Here is a 20,452-nt window from a genome sequence, read left to right on the forward strand (position 1 = left end):
GCGGGAGAAAAATCGATCTTACCATCCAAAGGATTGATTCAGTAAAAGAACGCGCGCAAAAAAAAACCGATAAATCGATCCAAAAAGTTCGATTTTGCAAAAAAAGAGCGATCTTGCCCATTGCTATTCTAAGCAAAAGCGGCACCCGGGGATAACAGTTCGGTGTTTCAATTATAGTGAATTTTTGCATTGTAAACTTGGAACCATCGAATCCGACCATTATAAACATTTATATACGGGGTTTCGATTGTTTCTATGTTACTGATTTTATTCTTATCTCTGCGGTGTGATTGAGGTAGCAGCAATAAAACAATAAAAAGTTAATATAAAATCAGTAAATAATTGGGAATGCGGTTTTGGAAATAAAGCTAATAGTTTGAACAGACGAATAACAGAAACCATTTTAACATTTTTCCATTAAAACATCACATGGAACTCTTAAAAACGTGCAACTCTTGAAATTTGCCTTTTGTAAATTTTGTAAATTGCGTAAATTTCGTAAATTCCAAAATTTGCTAAAAAAAAATTTAACAAATCGGAGATCCACGTGGAAACAGACGACTAGAAAACAGCGTGGAAATTGGCTTTGGTGTGTTTCTAAACGAAATAATGATATATTTTCAGAAATTGCATGATTTTAATTATGTATGAACAAATTCTCTTATTAATAAAAAATGGACAACTTCTGACACTGCCAGGAAATTTTTCATTCATATACCAAATAGAATAACAGAGAAAGCAAAAAAAATCGTGGAAAATTGAATGTGAAATGCTAATCTTGACTCAGCGGAATATACCACGTATGCTGCTCAGGATATATAGCTATTTGAAGAACATCAAGGCTCCCCCAACAACAAATTATCGATTTTCTAATAAAATCATGCTAGTTCTAATCTAAGATTTTGTTCTAGCATACAGCCGGAAGTGAGGATAGAAAATTGCTCATAGTTTATAACATACTCTATGAAGTAAGACATTAGGTATAATTGGCTCCGTTAAACATGGATTTGTATTGTGCCGTGTCTTTGAACTTTCCATTTTGTCGCGTGTTTAAAAAAAGTCTCACTCGTGTGATGCTTTGTTGCCTACTATTCACCTAATTTGATGTAGCCCTACTCATAAGTGCCAAGTACCCGAAAAAAATAACATAAAAGAAACCTTAAAAGTTGCTGTAATTGTACATAGTTATACCATAGTTTAATTATGTTTTAATCGTAAAAACATCATTTTTACATTAAGTATCATTTTCTAGAACAATAAAAAACATTGTTTTTGTCTTTTTTACCATAAAAAAGGGGGTTGTTATGTATCTTAACAGCATTTTTCCAGGCACTTTTCCCATACATTGAGAAGTCATTGAGAATGTTTTTCATGGTAAAATTATTGTCGGTGGTAGATTTAATAACAAAAAACATTGTGAAAACCTGGTAATAACAAGAAACGTTCGCAAGCTTACAGTAAAAATACCATGTTTCTATTTTGGCAAGTTTGCTGCAGCAGTCTTATACAAAACCTGCCGAATAAAAAAACATTACCGAAGTAGTCCAATACTCTACCCACAAAACAATAATTAATAGCATGCTAAATCTATTGAATCCGTGAAAAATACTACAAAAAATCGTAACAAATATTATGTGATGTATACTAAAACATATAGTTCTTCGTTTTTTAGTTCTCTTTCTATAGCAAGTACTAAACTATTATGTTATATTAAAATAGCTAAAAATTGATCCCCGTCATTGATTCCATTTTTGTTTTTGAAGAAAACTACAAATAGGACTGACATAACCTGTAAGCTTGTTGGCTAGCTTTCGTCAGTTTCCTATGTCATCATAACTGGATAACCCGCCGCTGTCGTCGAAGCTTAAGTAGGTAACAGACCTACACTAGAAGTGATTGAAATGATAGACTTCTTCGTTCGTCTGCAATCTTTGAACCATTTCGCCCGCATAATATCACATAGATTATCTACTTGTACTTGACCTCAAATAGTACCGACGGGAAACGATCGTGCCACTGATTAGCGAGACCAGCATGTCGTACAAGCAGTTGATATCGCGAACTGTGTTATTGATCACTATGAGCCGTGACAGACTGAATGTAAAGGAATTCGCTAATTACATAACATTTGGCGGGAGCAGCTTCGTTACAGTGGCTCGTGCACATTGTGAAACCTAACGGCACCGGCACGCTGACTAGTTGACATCTCGCACAGCTTCATGGTAGACCGTGTCCCTGACAGCTAGAAACGAGACAGGGTCCCATTCCGGTTCGTCACCGTGAGCGATAGATGACAAGAGATCGCGATAAGGCAACCCACTTGTGTGCAGCATTTCGAGCCTCCCGAGTCCTACTCCGTCTCAGTAGCAAATCAGTGATTTGTTGTGATCAGATGTGCATGTAGTTTTTTAAAACATATTATCGTTCTTTTATGAAACTATGCTTGTGGGTTTTGCCACATAATTCTTTTGGATAAGAATAACTTCGCTCTCTTACTTATAACAAATTTTTATTTGATTACTATTTGCAGATCTGCTGATATGCTGATATTCATGTCGCTACAGCAGGACCCTGATGGTGGATTTAGGTAAGTGTATTAACAAAATATTTTTAACAGTCTTAATTTTTAAATAAGGCTGAATTTGAAAATCAGCCGAATTCGTTAGAATGATCACCACGAATGAGAACTAAAAAGTAATCTCACACAATGATTAATGACGTTTGAACCGGTAGCAAGCAATGTCAAATCAGCAGTGTGATAAACGGCAGAAGCTATCAGCAAGAACTCTTTCCCATTCGATCTCATCCTCGGGTTACACTCAAGAACAGTAAGGGGAGATTCATTCTGGACCTTTTTCAATCTAACACAGCGGGAAGTCCAATTTAGCCGCACAAATCGTTTCTCGCATTTCGGTTTGACGTGACTGGCGGCAGTGGCGCTTCATTCTGTATTCGTTCTACTTCTGACAAACGTGTCTTCAGGAACCATGTTTCAAACTTGATCGTGTGTTTGCCACTGGTCTCCTATTAGGCCACGAATAGTGTAAGCTGACGTTGGCGTTTTGCATTGATACCGTGCGGCTTTGAGTCATTGAAATATTATATCTGGGGCGTGATCTTTTTAAAAAGATTAATAATTTTTTGATGCGAGTTCATCGATCTTGATTAACTGAACATAATTGAAACTGACATATGATCGTCTAGTAGTCATCCATTTCTAAATGTTTTTTTTATGCATAGAGAGTTGAGGTATTCAATATACTATTTAGGTAAACACAGGTTTGCAAGGAAGATTATCGTATCAATCGATGATGATCGCCACAAATTTATCAAGGAAACCAAGGAACTTAAAGTACCGTATTACACAGCAATCAATGCCTGGCAATGAATCTTGTAAATCATTTTTCACTACTACACAAAAAGAAACGCCGGCACACGAAACTTTGATAACTTATTTCCATAGTAGAGTTTTGCCACCTGTGAACTGTAATAAGTTTCAAAATAATTGGGTTCATCATGAAAACTTCAAAAAAAGATTTTCGATTTTGAAACCAACTATTTCAAAAGATCGTAATCTATGAGGTCGCGAAATGATGACTCAAAGTTTGTATATAAATTCACTGTCGAATTTGGATCGAGAAATCTGAAACATACAGTCTTCAGGTGCCTGCTTACAGAAATGTGTGTATTTTTAATGGGTGTTTTTTTAATTGCTGTAAATATTTTACAACAAATTTTCGTAATAAATTTAATTTTGCGTTACAATTTATAAGTAATGAATTTCTGAAATAGCTTAAGGTGAGTTGGAAACAAATTTTAATCTATGTTTTACCGATAACATTGATGACTCAAACTTTTTTAAATTTTTGTTTTCGTTGAAATATTCAGAAAATTTAACAAGCAATTTTATTCGAAAATAATCGGTTGATATGCACACTAGAAACACTGTATTTTGCCGGAGTTCATATAGGAATATGTATCATGATGAAAGGAAAAGAGAGCTTCAACAATTTTGATATGTCCAACATGACAAGCAGCACAGGTTAAATAATGTGAAACAGTTAATAAAAATTTAATAGAAGGTGGATAGCTTGATATATCAAGGCAATTTTGTCCACTGATACTCATATTCATATCGACAGAAGAATTTTTACTAGAATAGTACTAGAACAAGTCAAGCTTAATCAATTTGAGTTTTGGCGCCACGATCGTTTTTTAGCATTACGGAATATTTTTGTGATGAAATGACTCAAGTAGTTATGGTTGATACTTTCGTATCCATTTGGTAGACTAGCGAAGGGTTGTTTTGTTCTCTAACACGCAAGCGTGGTTTTTAAGAAATCTCTATTTCTTAAGTGCATACTGATGTGATTTAGAGATGATGTGCTGCTCCGATAAAAAGGGTTCGAAACTATAAAATAAAATTACATGTAATACTATCTTAGGATTATGAGATAGATTTTTACGATAAAAAGTTAATCTGAAGAGAACTAAAAAATGCCTAGGATTTGTACTGTGAGGAATTTTATCGCGGTTTTCTACAGTTCCATCAAAGCCTACTTAGTCTTTCGTGGGATCTGTTGAACCTTTAACTAATATTGAAAAACATGGGCTCTTACTCAATTATTGGAAACATAATAGGGTAATCGCTCCATTATTCATCTCAACAGCTTGGTGCACCTATATTCATCTTATTTCTCTCATTTGTCCAATTTACCGTCAAATTTCAACAAATTTTTGAAAGTAAATCTATTTGCTTCTTGATTTGCTCAAGTGGCTGAAAATTTTACGTTGGAAATATGGTAAAATTTGACGATAAATTGATCAAAAAGGCGTGATGAGATGAATATAGGTACTGAGTTGAATATAGGAGCGGTTACCCTTTATATATTATGATGTTCAATCCTTGTAATTTACTGGTATATCAAACGAATCAATTATTTTGATGGTTCATCAGGCCTGAAATTGCGTTCACTGGTCGGATAACGGTAGTTCATGCTGGCAGAGCTGATATTGTCCGATTTCGTGCGAGACAAAACAACTCTTATCCTTATTTAAATAATGTTGAGCAATTTTACGCAACACACCCAACGTTTGATAAAATACCTTGAAGTTGGGTCTCGCCGAGATTTCGTTTAGTGATAAATCTCAAAAGTTTCGTCTTATGACTTATCTAAAGCTGAAATGTCATGAGAAAACGTCCATAAGGTACGAGAGAGAGAGCTATCTGGTAAAGTGTTGCCACCCATGTGAAAAAATTTGAAGATCTATACAAAAGAAAAGGGTTTCGAAAATATTTAATTATGTTCTGCGTAATCAATGGACGTGTTAAAATTTATTCAAGAAATTAAAATAGGAATTAAAAAATAAATAAGAAAAAAAATAAAATATATCGAAAAATAAAATAGGGGAACTGCTCCATTATTCATCTCATTAAGCCGATATTCACGAAGAATGCACGGATTAATCACCAAATTTACACGAAATCATTGTACAAATAAACTAAATATGCTTACGTGCTCTTATGGAATCGTTCAGCGTTGTATATTTAGTAAAATTAGCTAGATTTATCCTGAATTTTGTAAAACAAACCATTTTTCACAACGCTTCCATATCCATTATTCATCTCAAGACGCCCCCATATTCATCACACTGTTAACCATGAATGAAACACATTATTATGAATGAACGTAACCGCAGCCCGTCGTAGTAGGTTACCTAGATATCCGCTTCAGTTGTTTACGTGCAAACTTGGTAACCTAGGTAACACAGTGCTGTAGATTTATGTCAATTATGTCGGAATAATTCAACATTTTCAGCATGATTTTTCCGTATTACAAGAAACTGATTTGGCAACTTTTGATTTTCTTCAACGCAGTGAAAACAGATGAAAATACATACAGTTGAAATTTATCTCATATATTTCTGCTAATTCAAGCTTGTTTTAGTAAATTTGAGGTTAACATTTCGAAGACTAAAGTATTATTAGTGTAGTGAGTGATTTTGTTATGTGATTGAAATAAAAATTGGTCCGCTAGTGATGAAAAAAACTTTGGTTGGCTGCTAAACGAATCCCGTTGTAGTCGTATAGAAATAGAATACTAGAAAAAATCAGGGAGAAAAAGAGGGTTCCAGTAGATTAGGTTTAATTAAAATTTGTTTAATAAGAGCAATCTAGCAAAAGATCTGATTTCGGGTGGTCGCCATTTTCTCCTCACGAATCGAGATTAAAGTATTTCAAGTCCCTGGCAATGATGTAAAAGATTAACTTAGTCCTTACAATCGGACTTGCGGATGTTGTTGCTCAAAACGGTGCAGTTCTTTGACCGATAAAAAAGTATGAAAAAGTAGTTCCGATTGAAGCGCATTTTTTTTGTGTCTAAAAAAACTGTTCAAAAGATCGACTTTCCTGGATGTCATTACGTTTCACCACTTTGATGGTTGCTGGTGTCCTCACCAAACGCGGCCTTCTGGATCTCGCACGATCCTTGGCCGACCCTGTCTTCCGATACCGACGAATGGTGGAATAGTTGAAGTTCCGCTGTTAGACAATGTTGGAATAGTTTATTATCATTGAAAAACCATTATTTTTGACAATTTGAAAAATAAGCTCAAGTTTATGTTTAAATCAAAGTTTAATGTTTATTTTTACTTTATTTTTTCTGTGCAAAAAAAGAGTTAGAGTGCAAAAACAAAATCTTGTCACTCCTGTCGGAGCAGGAGAAACTAACTACAATGTTTTTAAAATCCTATTCGCACACTTCTTTGAGGGTCTTGAATGCTCACGGGTTCATTACGAGGAGTGCAACTAACAGTATGTTTCTTGGTCGACTTTTTGTTTGTTTTTGCATTCCTTGAAAAAAATATCAAATAACTGTATATTCTTCGTGCTTCGATCTGCAACAAAATTTTTCTTGCATGACATAGTTTCCATTACTCATAGACTGACATCGTTAAGTCGAAAAGTCTAGGAATTTGTTATGAAAAACTGTCATTTATACAAGCAAAAAATCCACAATTTGTTTGATGATGGGAAAATGGAGCGAACAGCTGGAAGAGCTATCGCTCGATTAATGGTAATAAATTTAATTTTTTCTCACACTACGGCATTCCTAATCTTCGCGAATCCCAATTCCTGATTTTCGATCCACCCATGCAGCATATCACTAAAACAGGTTGCATAAATCATTCAACCTCTGGTCAAGCCCACAAACCAGTTTCTAGTCCGTCATTAGGTTTCCGTCAACCCGAACACGAAGCTTGACTGATCTGAATCACAAACATATTTCAACCGTCTAATTAGCGAAACACCGTTCGTCAATCTGCGTGTGTGTTCTGCTGAACAACATTTCATTCATGAGTTTTAGAGATTTATCGACTTCCTGCGCGGAGCAGCATTACGTGAAACTGTTTCTCTCAAAGATGCTGATCAGGGTGGTGGCTCACGTCCTGAAACTAGATCAGACGAAGCCGTATCCAATATACATATTATCTACCAGCCTAGCATATGGACTGCTAGGGATTCAGGCACTTAGTAGTGGAGCGGTTAATTTATACAGCCTGATCGGTGGAACATCCACCTATTATAAATCTGAGATATATTCACAGCAATATGAGCAGTATGTCGCATCAATTAGGGCACACTAACAAATTTCTAAATTTCACATAGGAGTATACGAAGCTGGCTTATGATCTTATGATCAATTCATGTTAGGGACGATCCATTAATGATGTCACGCAAAATTTGGAAAAAATTAACTCCCCCTCCTCCCCGTTGTCACAAGTTGTCACAACTTCCTTTACCACCCCCCCCCCCCTTATTACGTCACATTTTTATATCCCCCTCCCCCTTCTTTGGTGATAATTGATTAAAAATCGAGAAATTTGTTAGGAATGTATTTTTTCTTAATAAGAACGATTTTACTGAAAGAAAACCAGAAACTAAAAGGAAAAGAAGCTTAAAAAAGATAACTAGAAAAGGCGTCCAAGGATGCTGCTGATGGAGTCGCATATCGACGACATTAACTGCAGCATCATTGCTGATTTTTAAAAAACCATCAATATTTAGTTCCTCTTCTTCAATCAATTCGCAATCCAAATCTTCTCCACATGTTACAATAACCAAGCATTTTTATTTACGTTTTGTCACAATTTTCGTATTGATTGGATTGAGAACATGCATGGTAAAACAGAATTAAAGAACATTATGCTCTTTTAGGGAGAAAAAAAATTGTCATTTGTTTTATCTAAAGCAAATCTTAAGCAAAAACGGGATCGTAGAACTATAAATGAATGATGCAAATATTATGAATGGTTCTGAGTTGATCTCTGTGATTAGGTATGTGACTTTTTTATTTATTTTTGTTAGTTGAAATGTGATGTCACACTCAAGCTAACCCCCCCTCCCCCATATGTCACAAAATGTCACAATAATTGAACCCCCCCCCCCCCCCCTAAACGCGTGACATCATTAATGAATGGTCCCTTACGCATGTAACATGTATTCTGTTGCTTTGATTCCAGGAATAAATTCAGTTACTCGGAAAGCTATACTCAATTTTAAATGTTTGCTCAAATTTCTAATTAATCATATAATGTCTCTTTCAATATTCGTTCATATAAAACTTTTCGATCTAGACAACGTTTTGAGTTGTTCACACTTTGTATTGTTTTAAATACCCTCTCAGTAATTTTGAATAATTTTGGATAATAATGCACTTTACGGTGAATTTAAAAAAAATATCATTTATTCTGATTATTATTATAGTCAGGTATTCTAGTTCATTTGGCAAAGTAGGATAATTTTATATTCTTTATTGAGCTTAAGAATAGTGATGGAATTGAAAATGCGAAATACGGCATGTCTGGTCACTTCACATTACATGTTACTTACCGCTTAGCAGTCAAAGTTGAATCATTTGTTTCATAAATAGATAAATACTTGATGCTCGCCCCTAAGTTAACCTGAGGTACGAAGCTTGTCTAGCAAACCAGTTGTCCTGATATTCTAAACTTGGCTGGAAGATCCGATAAAGTCAAAAGGATTGTAGCCCCAGCTCCGCAATATCCTGTATACTGTAAATGTTGGCCACGGTATCTGTGTTAGATGAAGAGAAGGACAAATTACATCTTGTTTTGTTTAGCTGTATACCATTTTCTCAAGCTAAAATCATAGCGCATTTCTATGCGATATGTTGCAGTGAAATGAATTGTCTATTTTACTTGTGGCCACATTCTCCGTTGCTTTCATTTTCATTCATCAGTTGTCTTGAAGTCTGTAAGTGGAATGTCAGAAACTGTCAACATGTCATCTCTGTACCATGACTTGATGTAATGCTCTTCAAGTGATTTCATCAAGACTTGCCAACACGTGCTCAGCTGGTTTCGAACGAGTTCCAACTGTTATACCTACGCTAGCAACCGGTGCATATCTAATCGTCATCAATTATAGATATGATTGCAGCTGACGAAAGCAACATCCTAATCCTTTAACATTGAACATTGAATGAAGTAATAATCGTAGCACAGTTGAAATGCGAAGCAGTTTTAGCAAACCAAATTCACACACAGAAATACATACATATCCTATTTTAAACATTACTCGAAAAAAGCTAATTTACCTTTTTTCATTGTATGCATAAATATGGAAGTGATCGAATGTTTACCCTTTTGTCCATCCGTTACAGAACACGATTTACACACATTTCTTATAAAAGACATCCAAAGCTTCGTTTGGTTGAAGTATGCCGCACGTGAACGCACACTTTTACTCTTCGTCTGGCGGAACCATAGTTGACTTCGGAGTTTCACTTGTAAAAATTGGTACGTCGAAACGGAAAGTGCTCGTTGAGCATGGATGCACACATCTACTATTTATCTCCCTGGAATCGAAACACAGCACCAGCATGCAGCGGTATTACCCCCAATGCTTCTCGTTGTATCAATGGATGCTGCTCTAGCAAATTGGGCTTCAACCTCAATGTCCGACATCGATTTAAACTAATTAATTAGTGTGCACCAATTTCGTGGTTTGACGATTATGAGTAGATGTGAGGTTAGAGCAATGTTCTTCTTTACCTTTTTATTGAAGGTGAGCTTGACACGTAACCTCGCAGAACAAAAGACAGAGAAATAAAAAAGTTAAATGGGAATACTAACAATCAAAGTACCGCGTGTTCGTTGATTTTATATAGCTTTCTTCCCCATTGATCGGCGCTTTCGTTATCGGAGAGGTGGTCAACTAGGCGTGAAAAATCTATAACGAAAGTGACTATAGGGCAGCAAAAGCAGATAAATGAATAATTACATTTAAAAAAAAAACAATTAAAATGAGAATCACGTGGCAATCCATAGCAAAACTTCAAATCTGCGCAAGAAATTTATTAGTCGTTCTTTATTGCGATGATACTGTATTAACCTCATTATGATTTATTACTGATTTTTATGGCCACCATGTTTCGCAGTTAACATATTGACTTAAAAGAATAATAAAGTTAAGTGATGCTCTCCGGTTATATTTTAAACGACTTGTTCAATTATAATCATCACCTCGAACACGATATTAAATTACAACACCTCTATTCTGTTATTGTAGATATCGCAATGATTGCTTAGTTGTGTATTATATTTAATAGATAGCCAACAATAAAGTTGTATACATTTGATGAACTTTTGTGTTTTGTTGTCTGCAGTAATTCGAGTTATAACCAATAATCTTAAAAATGGTTATGATACGGAAAAGTGACAATTTCAGAATTTTAATTTTATTTGTGACATAGAACTTGAAAACAAGTAATTCCAAGGTTTCTATGCATTTCATTGTCGTTCATACTTACCATCAAGAAGTTTCTCGGTTTGGGCTGTATTTCGCCTGTTCCCCAGGCGTCTCATCACCCGCAAGTCTCCATCGATCTGGTCGAGCCATCGTGTACGCTGCGCTCCTATATTTCTGTTGCCGGCAGGATTGCTGAAGAGAAGTGATTTCACAAGGTTGTCGTCCGGCATCTCGATTCCGTAGAGCAGCGGTTCTCAACCTTTTTTTTGTCCGCGTACCCCTTGGCGATATTTTTCATATCCATTGTACCCCCTGGCTTGGAATGTTATCGCAGAGTGGGAGAAAGTAGTGGTACATCATTTAATGGTAGTCTAGTTCTGGTTTCAAATTAAACTATGGTTTGATTGATTGATTGCTACAATCATGTTTTTAAGAGCAAGATTGGGCAACAAATCAAGTATAAAAAAATGCTCTGTCCGCCATAACTGATTTTTCTTTCGCGTACCACCTGAAGGCTTTCGAGCACCCCATAGAGGTACGCGTACCCCAGGTTGAGAAACGCTGCCGTACAGGACTACCGTACTGTACTTTGTATGTACTCCACCGTAGGTAGTCTACGGAATCGAAACAACACTTCTCACAGAGGACCTCAACGCTCTTGAAGTTTTCGAACGCATTTATTCGCAGTCTGATTCCTCCAGCATCGGCTTTCAGTCGGGCGTTAGGTTCCTCCGCCTTCATAAAGTTACGCGTTATGATGTCAAAGTCATCTGTGAATCCCAGAAGCTGAACAGACCATGTAAAATTCGTGCCACTCGTGTCGATGCCCGCCCTCCGGATCACAACCTCATGGGCGATGTTAAACAGTCAACAGGAAAGTCCATCACCTTATCTTGGCCTTCCGCGCGATTCAAAGGGGCTGGAAAGTATCCACGTAACACTGACGTAGCACATCACTTGCGCCATGGTGGCCTTGATCAGTTGAGTCAGTTTATCTGGAAAACCGTTGTCGTACATGATCTGCCATAGCTGTTCTCAATGGACTGTATCATAGGCCGCCGTGCAGTCGATGAAGATGTGATGTGTAGGCACGTTGTACTCGCGACATTTCTGTAAGATCTGTTGGATTGAGAAGATCTGATCCGTGATGGCAAGCCTGGTTAAAGGTGATAGTCGACGGAATAGGATCTGTGAGAATATTAGTTAGTTGCAACACTCCAGCTTACCGCTCTTCTTGTAGATGGGGCAGACGATTTCCTCCATCCACTTGTCTGGCAGTTCTTCCTCCTCCTAAATCCTGGAAATGACCCATTGCAGCGCTCCAGCCAGCGCCCCTCTCCCATGTTTAAAGAGCTCGCTCGGAAGTTGGTGGAGAATCGTGCTCATGTCGTTCCGTGTCCATTTGTAATTGGCCTTGTTCTGTCTCGTTGACCTGCCCAGGTATATCGCCCAGGTTCGATTCGTTTCACTTACTGCTGCCTGGCACTCTTCGTCATAACAGTCGTTTCTGCCACTCGCTGCTTCCACTCTTAGTGTCGCCGTTGCGGTCTCTCCAATAGTTGTCCTAATGCTGCACCTGCCTTCCTCGAGAGGCTGTTGCGCGTATTCCTCTGCAGTCTGGGGGTCCCGGATGTCAGAGATAATGTCTAAGAAGAACCGGTGGTCGATAAGAACATGGTCAAATTGGTTTGCTGTACGTTGGTCAGGCGATCTCCAGGTGGTTTTATGGATGTCCTTTCGGGGAAAGAAGGTACTTCGGATTGCTAGTCCGCAGGAAGCTGCGAAGTTGACGCCGTTGTCGTTCGTCACAGTGTGCAGGCTGTGCGGGCCGATTACCGGCTTGTATATGTCTTTACTACCGATCTGAGCGTTCATGTCTCCGATGACGATCTTGATGTGTCTACGCGAGCAGCTATCGTAGAGTTTCTCCAGCTGTGCGTAAAACGCTTCTTTCTCCAGGCAGTGTTCATTAGGGATAGTGTAGTTGTAGAATCGACCTTTTATTCTCAACAAACACAACCTGTCGCTGATCGCTCCGAATCACACTACTTGAGTCGCCCGTAACATGGAGAACAGATGCTCGGACAAGCTACCCTCCTACAAAGATGACTAGAACAAGATACCTGACTCTTGCAGAATTCATCGGACATGGTTGTCGCTGCGCGTGAGCAAAAGTCGAACTAATTCATACACTGTTAATGTGATGTATACTTAACGTCAAAATCAACTGACGACAAGGCCAAGACATGACTGCTGAAAGGTGAAACGATTTTTCCATTCCATGTGGACGACTGTGCGGTGGTGCCATCCGAAAAATGATAATGTGTACGAATGTTTAGTTCTCAAACATGAAACTTTCCGGAAGAATCAAGAATTATCGGCCCATCATTTAGAATTAAGCGTACCATCAGAACTTCCTGATAACCGCTATGAGCACGCTCTACAGTCAAATTTTCCACTCTTGCCGAGGTTAATAAAGCAAAAATCGGGTGCCTCGGTGAACCTGACCATATGCACAATGGTTCTGAAACCTGGCTTGCGACATATCAAACTTTAAGATTTGGTAGAATGGGATCTGAAAATAAATATAACCTCTCAATATAAACCCCCACTCTGATAGTCAATGTTACACTTTTCTGTCGTACTTTGAAGTGCAAAAAAATATGGCAATAGCATTAAGTGCAAAAAAAAACAATATCATTAATCTGCATGTTATCTTAAGTGTCCAGCTGACCAAACTGCTACACATTCTTTGTAATGGCGAACATCATAGTTTGTTTATTGCGTGCTGTGAAATTTTCAAACTAATTTACGTGTGAAATTGTGTGTATACAGTGGAAATTGTGATTCCAAAGTGTACCTATTAAGGATCTCAATCAGGATAAGTAGAAGTGCAGTAGTAACTACTACCTGTTTTGATATAAATTTGTTATTTCGTTCCGCCACTCACTGCGGTGTGAGCTGGTTTGTTTGGTGCTGTTTTTTTTTTCTATTGTCTCTGTTGCCTGTGCAACGCCGTACGTAGCGTCCACTGTGTAAGGCTGAAATGGAATGTGTAAAGTGTAAATGTATTGTCTTGATTAACGATCTCGTTTGCTGTTTTCGCTGCGGAGGGAGATTTCACTCTCGCTGCGGTGGAATAAGTGGACCCTCAGTGAAATTAATCAATGCAAGCGATAATGTTCTGTTTAAATGCAACGACTGTCTATCAGTTCAGAGTTGTGACGAGCAGAATGTTTCAGTTTTGGATGTTGATGCACTAAGACAGGAGATCAAACAGATTTCAAGTTTGGTTGCAGATATCCAAAACAACATTACTGCTCAGATAGGCAACGCGTTAAAGAGCGGGATGGAAGAAATGAGCTTAAATATAATCAGTACTCTAAAGCAAAAAGGCGATGATTTTGATAAATTTATTAGTGGAAAAATGGATATTATGACTAGTTCATTTTTAGAAAATAAACGTAGACAGGAGTTAGTTGAAATGGGCAATAATGTGTCGGATTCTGATAGTTTGAATCGGAATGTGGCAAAAAAGACTAAAAAACGTAAATTAAATGATGATGGTAATTGCGCGAATAACGAAACAGAAGTTTTAACTTTTGCGAGTGTAGTTCGTGGTAATATAAAAAAACGTAAGGCTGGTCCAGTCATTGTGATCAAGCCAAAAGAGTCCTCCCAGAGTAGTGAAGCTACAAGGGAATTTTTAAAGTCGAATTTAGATCCGAAGACCCACAAAATAAGTAACTTTAGAAACGGGAAAGATGGCTCAGTTATTGTTGAGTGTGCAACAAATGATAACATAGAGATCGTGAAAAGTGGTATTGAAAACAACCTTGGTGAAAGCTACACAGCTGTTGTACCCGTTCCCCCGGTGCCAAGATTAAAAGTAATGGGTATGAGTGATCAGTATTCTCCTGACGCCTTCATTGACCTTTTAAAGAGTCAAAACGAGGCGGTTTCTATCTAAGGTTATTAGTATGTACGAAAATCCACGTTTCAAATATAACAAGTTCAACGTGGTAATTGAAGTCGATAAAAAGTCGTATAATAGTTTGTTGACCGCGAAAAAAGTGAATGTTGGGTGGGATCGGTGCCACATCATTCCAGCGATTAACATTTTGAGATGCTTCAAATGTGGAGAATTTGGGCACAAGAGCACAGAATGTAAAATCGATGAAAAGTGCTCCTTGTGTAGCGGGCAACACAAGACATTTGAATGTTCTTCCACTGTATCGAAATGCATTAACTGTTTAAAATTTAATAAAGAACGCAAAATGAATTTGGACGTTAACCACGCAGCATCTAGCTCGGAATGCTCAGTTTACAAGAAATTGTATGAGCAAAAAAAAAGCAGCCTGCGTTTCGATAAATAGCAACCAAGTTCCAAGTGGAATGTGAATCAATTCGATATGATGTATTTGAATATTGCAGGGTTATCTATAAACTACGTTGCTTTGCGACAGATTGTAGAGGAAAAGCGTCCATTTTTGGTATTTTTATCAGAAACTCACATTGTAGATATTGATGCGTTCGACCAATACTCTATACCGGGATACAAAATAGCTGCTTGTTGCTCGCATTCCAGACACACTGGCGGTGTTGCTATTTATGCACAGGAATCAATTCGATTCAATCTTCGCCACAACGAAGCAATTGATGGAAACTGGTTCTTGGGCATTACGGTGGAAGGTGGCATGAAGATGGGTAATTATGGTGTTGTTTATCATTCTCCCAGTTCAAGTGACCAGCGTTTTATGGAGATTTTGGAAACTTGGTTCGAAGTTTTTGTGGATTGTAGTAAATTTAACCTTATTACCGGAGATTTTAACATGAATTGGCGCGATAACCTCAATTCAAATCATTTGAAGCGCTTAGCCGAATTTTGCAAATTGAAACAAATAATCAATGAGTATACCCGTATTTCCAGACATAGTAGGACTTTGATTGACCACGTTTATACTAATTTTGACTCCGTTTCTGCAATGGTGAGTCCCAATTTAAAAGTAACCGATCATGAAACGATTGTTATAAATAATTGTGGTACGGGAAGTAAAATAAATCAAGTGAAATTTAAGTGCTGGAAAAATTACTCGAAACAAAAGGTTTCGGAGCTTGTTGCAAGAAACTTGGACTTTTCCCTATTTCGTAGCCTTGATGATAAAGCAACTATTTTGAACAATGTTTTAAAAAACTGTACTAATCAGTTAGTCAAACAAAAGAATGTTGTGGTTAAGAACTCGAACAACTGGTACAATCTAAATCTTTTGCGCCTCAGGCGAAAAAGAGACAAATTGTACAAGAAGTTTTGTAGAACAACAAATGATAATGATTGGTACAATTATACAGTTGCTAGGAATATATATTCACAATCTCTGAACAAAACACGGAGCGAATATATACAGGGGAAAATTGATCAACATAAAAACAACAGCAAAGAGTTATGGAGAATACTGAAGTCATTACTGAAACCTTGCAATTTTAATCCGCGGTCCATAACTTTTGATGGCATTGAAGAACATTCTGAAGCCACAATTGCAAGTAAGTTCAATGATTATTTCATCGAAAGTGTTTCATTGATCAATAAATCAATTGAATTGGTTAATGAACCAAATGAAATAAAACGGCCGTATAATGTTAATTGTAGTTTTGAAAGCTTTCACCAACTTACACTAGAACAACTCAAAAACATATGTTTTTCTCTTCATAAAACGGCTGGAATTGATAACGTTAATGCTAGAGTTATTCAAGATTGTTTTCATGTTATTGGGCACGATCTACTTGGCCTTATAAACGAATCATTACAAACGGGGCACGTGCCACAAATTTGGAAGGAGTCGTTAGTGATTCCGATACAAAAAGTTGCTGGGACGATTAAAGCCGAAGAGTTTCGTCCTATCAATATGTTGCACACTTTAGAGAAAATCTTAGAACTTGCTGTAAAAGGCCAACTGTTACAATATTTGAACGCTAACGGTTTGCTGATACCAGAACAATCAGGATATCGGGAAGGCCATTCTTGTGAAACTGCATTGAATTTGGTGTTAGCAAAATGGAAAGAAAACATTGAGCGTAAGGATACTATTGTTGCGGTGTTTTTGGATCTTAAACGCGCTTTTAAAACGATTTCTAGGCCCTTATTGTTACAAACTATAAAGCGCTTTGGAATTACGAGTACTGCATACAAATGGTTTGAAAACTACTTGTGTGACAGAACTCAAAGGACTATTTTCAATGATTTTACCTCTGATCCCATAAGGAACACTCTTGGTGTACCTCAGGGAAGTGTATTAGGGCCTATTTTTACATTAATGATATGAGAAGAGTCTTACGTTTTTGTGACATAAATCTTTTTGCTGATGACACAGTATTGTTCATTGCAGCTAAAAATCTCGAAGAAGCCATATTGCATTTAAACAAAGATTTGCGATCGCTGAGCGGATGGTTGAAATTCAAACAGCTAAAATTGAATACCAACAAAACAAAATTCATGATTATTTCGCGAAACCGTGTAAATGAAAATGTCTCAGTTGAAATTGATGGTGAGACAATCGATCGCGTGAGTGAGATCAAATATCTTGGCGTGATTATTGATGACAAGCTAAAGTTCAATGTTCACATTGATAATGTCATCAAGAAAATTGCCAAGAAATATGGAATCCTCTGTCGTTTGAAAAAGGAGTTGAATACTTTCAGCAAGATTCATCTCTATAAATCAATCATCTCTCCTCATTTAGACTTTTGCACTTCCATTTTATTTTTGGCAAATGAAACACAAATATCGAGATTGCAGCGTTTGCAAAATAAAATAATGCGGTTGATTTTGAGATGCAATAGATACACTTCCTCGTCCTTGATGCTTGACGCTTTGCAATGGCTATCGGTGAAGCAACGAATTGTTTTTCTGACAATGGTGTTCATTTTTAAAGTAGCTAATGGATTGCTGCCCCGATATTTGTGTGATCGAATTGTTAGAGGAAGTGACATCCATAGATATAACACAAGAAATGCGGGAGAAATTAGAACACCACATTTTTTGACTAGTGCTTCACAAATTTCATTGTTCTTTAAAGGAATAAATGTATACAATTCGATGCCTAGACACATCAGACGTACGGCGACGCTATCAGAATTCAAGAGACTATGCATTTCACACGTCAAAGCTGAATTTTAAGCAGTTATTTAATTTTTTTTAATTTAGCTAAACTGTAATTGACGAAGTTCTTGTGACGGATGATCTCTGTGGACTCTGCTTATATAGCTTTTTAAAGGAATATGGTAGCACTGAAAAACTATTATGTTCGTCACGAGGGTGATGATGGATTTTGTAATTATTGATGTAGTATAAAATAAAAAAGAGTAGTCTACGAAGGTTTGAAAATCGCGCGCGATGATCAGATATGAAGGACTGAATTTAGAAATTTAATCATTTGAGATGGAGAATACCTTTATTATTTTATTTTGACATTATCAAGATACTCGTCAGAGTAATCGGAACGATTTTAGTTCTGTTGGTTGTTATTGGACATTGGTTTCCTAGCCGGTCTAGGATATTTTCGAGTTGGAAATATTTTCGACTTCCCTAGGTGGGGGCTCTCTTATAAATCACATCGAAGTTGACAGCTGGACTTGTGCTTTGCTTGCTGATCACGGCAGGATTGTATCGACTTTGTGGATGATTACACTGGATGTTGGCTTAACTCAGATGCAATTAATGTCTTTTGGCTGACAGTTGCAAATAAATTGATACCGACAACGCTTTGTCGATGAATTACTTGATTTTTGACGAATATTTTCTCTATTTGAATCGCTGCAAAGCATTGGATCAATTGTGAAGAAATTTATATCTGTGATGAAAACCAGTTCGTTTTGTTTGCTTATCTGGTTTAATTGTTTTATAATAATTATCTTGTAGATAAATCGTCTTTCTCAAACCTTTGTAGGGGTAAGAGGTGGGACCATCATCATACACCCTTTTGATACACAATCTTGAACAGCTCAACGATCGGACTATGCACGATAAATAGGTTTTACTCATAGACACAAGTTCACGAGAATTTAAGTCATCAGATGGCAGCAATAACCGTCGAAAATCGGTCGTGTTCAAAACGTATGAAAAATATGGCAGTTAGGTATCTTGTTCTAGTTATCTTTGCCTCCTAGGAGAACAGTTCCCTCTTCCCTGTCAGCATACGACCAAGTTCCCACCAGCTCACCGATCTTCCCTTGGTTGCTCGTATGCCGGTTTTGGCTGAATTTAAATCATTTTGGTGTCTTCCTCTAGTTAGAATTAGTTAATTAATTTAAACCAAGTTTAAGATCATTTTCTTTATTAATTATTCTAATTCTAAAGCACTTTTACTTAATTCGAAATACCTAGTTTGCTTCATTCGTTTTTTCAGAGGTTTCTTTGATATATTTTAGAACAAATTTTTATTTTCTTCTGTTTCTCAGGTACAAAACCTAAGAAGCATTTTCAGCCCTTTTTGTCTAAGTTTTGATAATAATTTTTTTGACTGTTTATGTTTAATTGAAATGTTTTAAACCATCTTTTCCATTGTTGGCTTTTTCTAGACATCAAAAACATTTTTTTCGGCCAATAAAGCAAAGCTTTAATCCCTTTGAGGCATGACTTACGGAAGACCGATAGCAAAGGCTAAATTAATTTTTTAGACCTTTGCCAGGGATTTGAAGAACAGAATTCTCCGTACGTGCGGAGAAAATGAAGGCTACCTGGGTTCAAGTCTGTTGCTAGATTGATTTTATTGAATGAATTCTACTGAAACCCCGATTTTACACCTGTCCTTTTCTTGTTTTTTGTTTCTTGGCTTTGAAAACTTTATCCCTTTTTTTGTTGCCTACTTATTTCGCTGCTATGCGGTCGTTGTTGGTTCTCTCATGAACAACAAGGTGTCTAGTGTCAGCACTTTATTTTGGCGAAGGAATATCGGGAAAATATACTTTTTCAGATTATGCAACAGAAACTTGCATCAAATTACTGTGTGAGGAAATAGAATTTTGTTACTGTACCCTGGGAAAAAGGCTGCTGCACGATTGAACTGGAATTTTGCATTGGGACTCTTTTCGAGGAGACAAAACTTTAAAGACCTACTGCTATACGAAACTACAAAAGTTGATTTGAATATTGTTCTCTAATTAATTGTTGACTGAACTACGCAACGGTTAATTTGAACAGCACGTGCGTTGCACGGTAAGTGGTATCGCTATGATAGCAGAAAAACTCTTAATATCCTGAGTTGTTCTCTCCGATTCTCTCTCTCAGTATTCTCTCGCACTCATTTCGCTACTGCAACGCAACCCGTATTGAGAGTGAGTGACATGAGCGCACCGAACCACTGTTTTTCTGATGCCGGTTCGAAATATGATGGTAATTGATTTAGGTTACTCCCTCTCTCTCAATCTGCCTCACATTTCAATACTCTCAAAATTCAATGTTTATTCATCAACCGGACGGAATTTCTGGCTACGCCACCGGTCAGTGACTAATGTTTTGATTCACATAATGTTCCGAAATATTCGCAATTTTACTGGAAACGGTTCATCTTACCCACCCTACCTACCATAGATGGGAGTTTAATCATTTAATTATTTGATATTGAAAGTCGCTCGAGTGTAATAAATCCTGTGCTATTATGTTGTTTCTCCTATTACTTATAT

At 37.1% G+C, this 20,452-nt stretch overlaps 1 protein-coding gene across 3 annotated transcripts in view; it reads left to right on the top strand.

Annotated features, from left to right (window-relative positions):
* LOC129732686 (serine proteinase stubble) overlaps positions 1-20,452 on the top strand; it is a 285,885-nt gene that overhangs the window by 201,618 nt on the left and 63,815 nt on the right. For 2 of the 3 annotated variants that reach the window (XM_055693783.1, XM_055693784.1), the window contains one exon: positions 2,531-2,587. The exons of the other annotated variant lie outside the window; for it this stretch is intronic. In XM_055693783.1, coding sequence (XP_055549758.1) covers positions 2,575-2,587 — 13 coding nt within the window. In that variant the 5' untranslated portion in view covers positions 2,531-2,574. The remainder of the gene's footprint in view (positions 1-2,530; positions 2,588-20,452) is intronic. 3 annotated transcript variants of the gene reach the window in all.

This window comes from Wyeomyia smithii, chromosome 3, assembly GCF_029784165.1.
Source record: "Wyeomyia smithii strain HCP4-BCI-WySm-NY-G18 chromosome 3, ASM2978416v1, whole genome shotgun sequence".
Lineage (NCBI taxonomy): Eukaryota > Metazoa > Arthropoda > Insecta > Diptera > Culicidae > Wyeomyia > Wyeomyia smithii.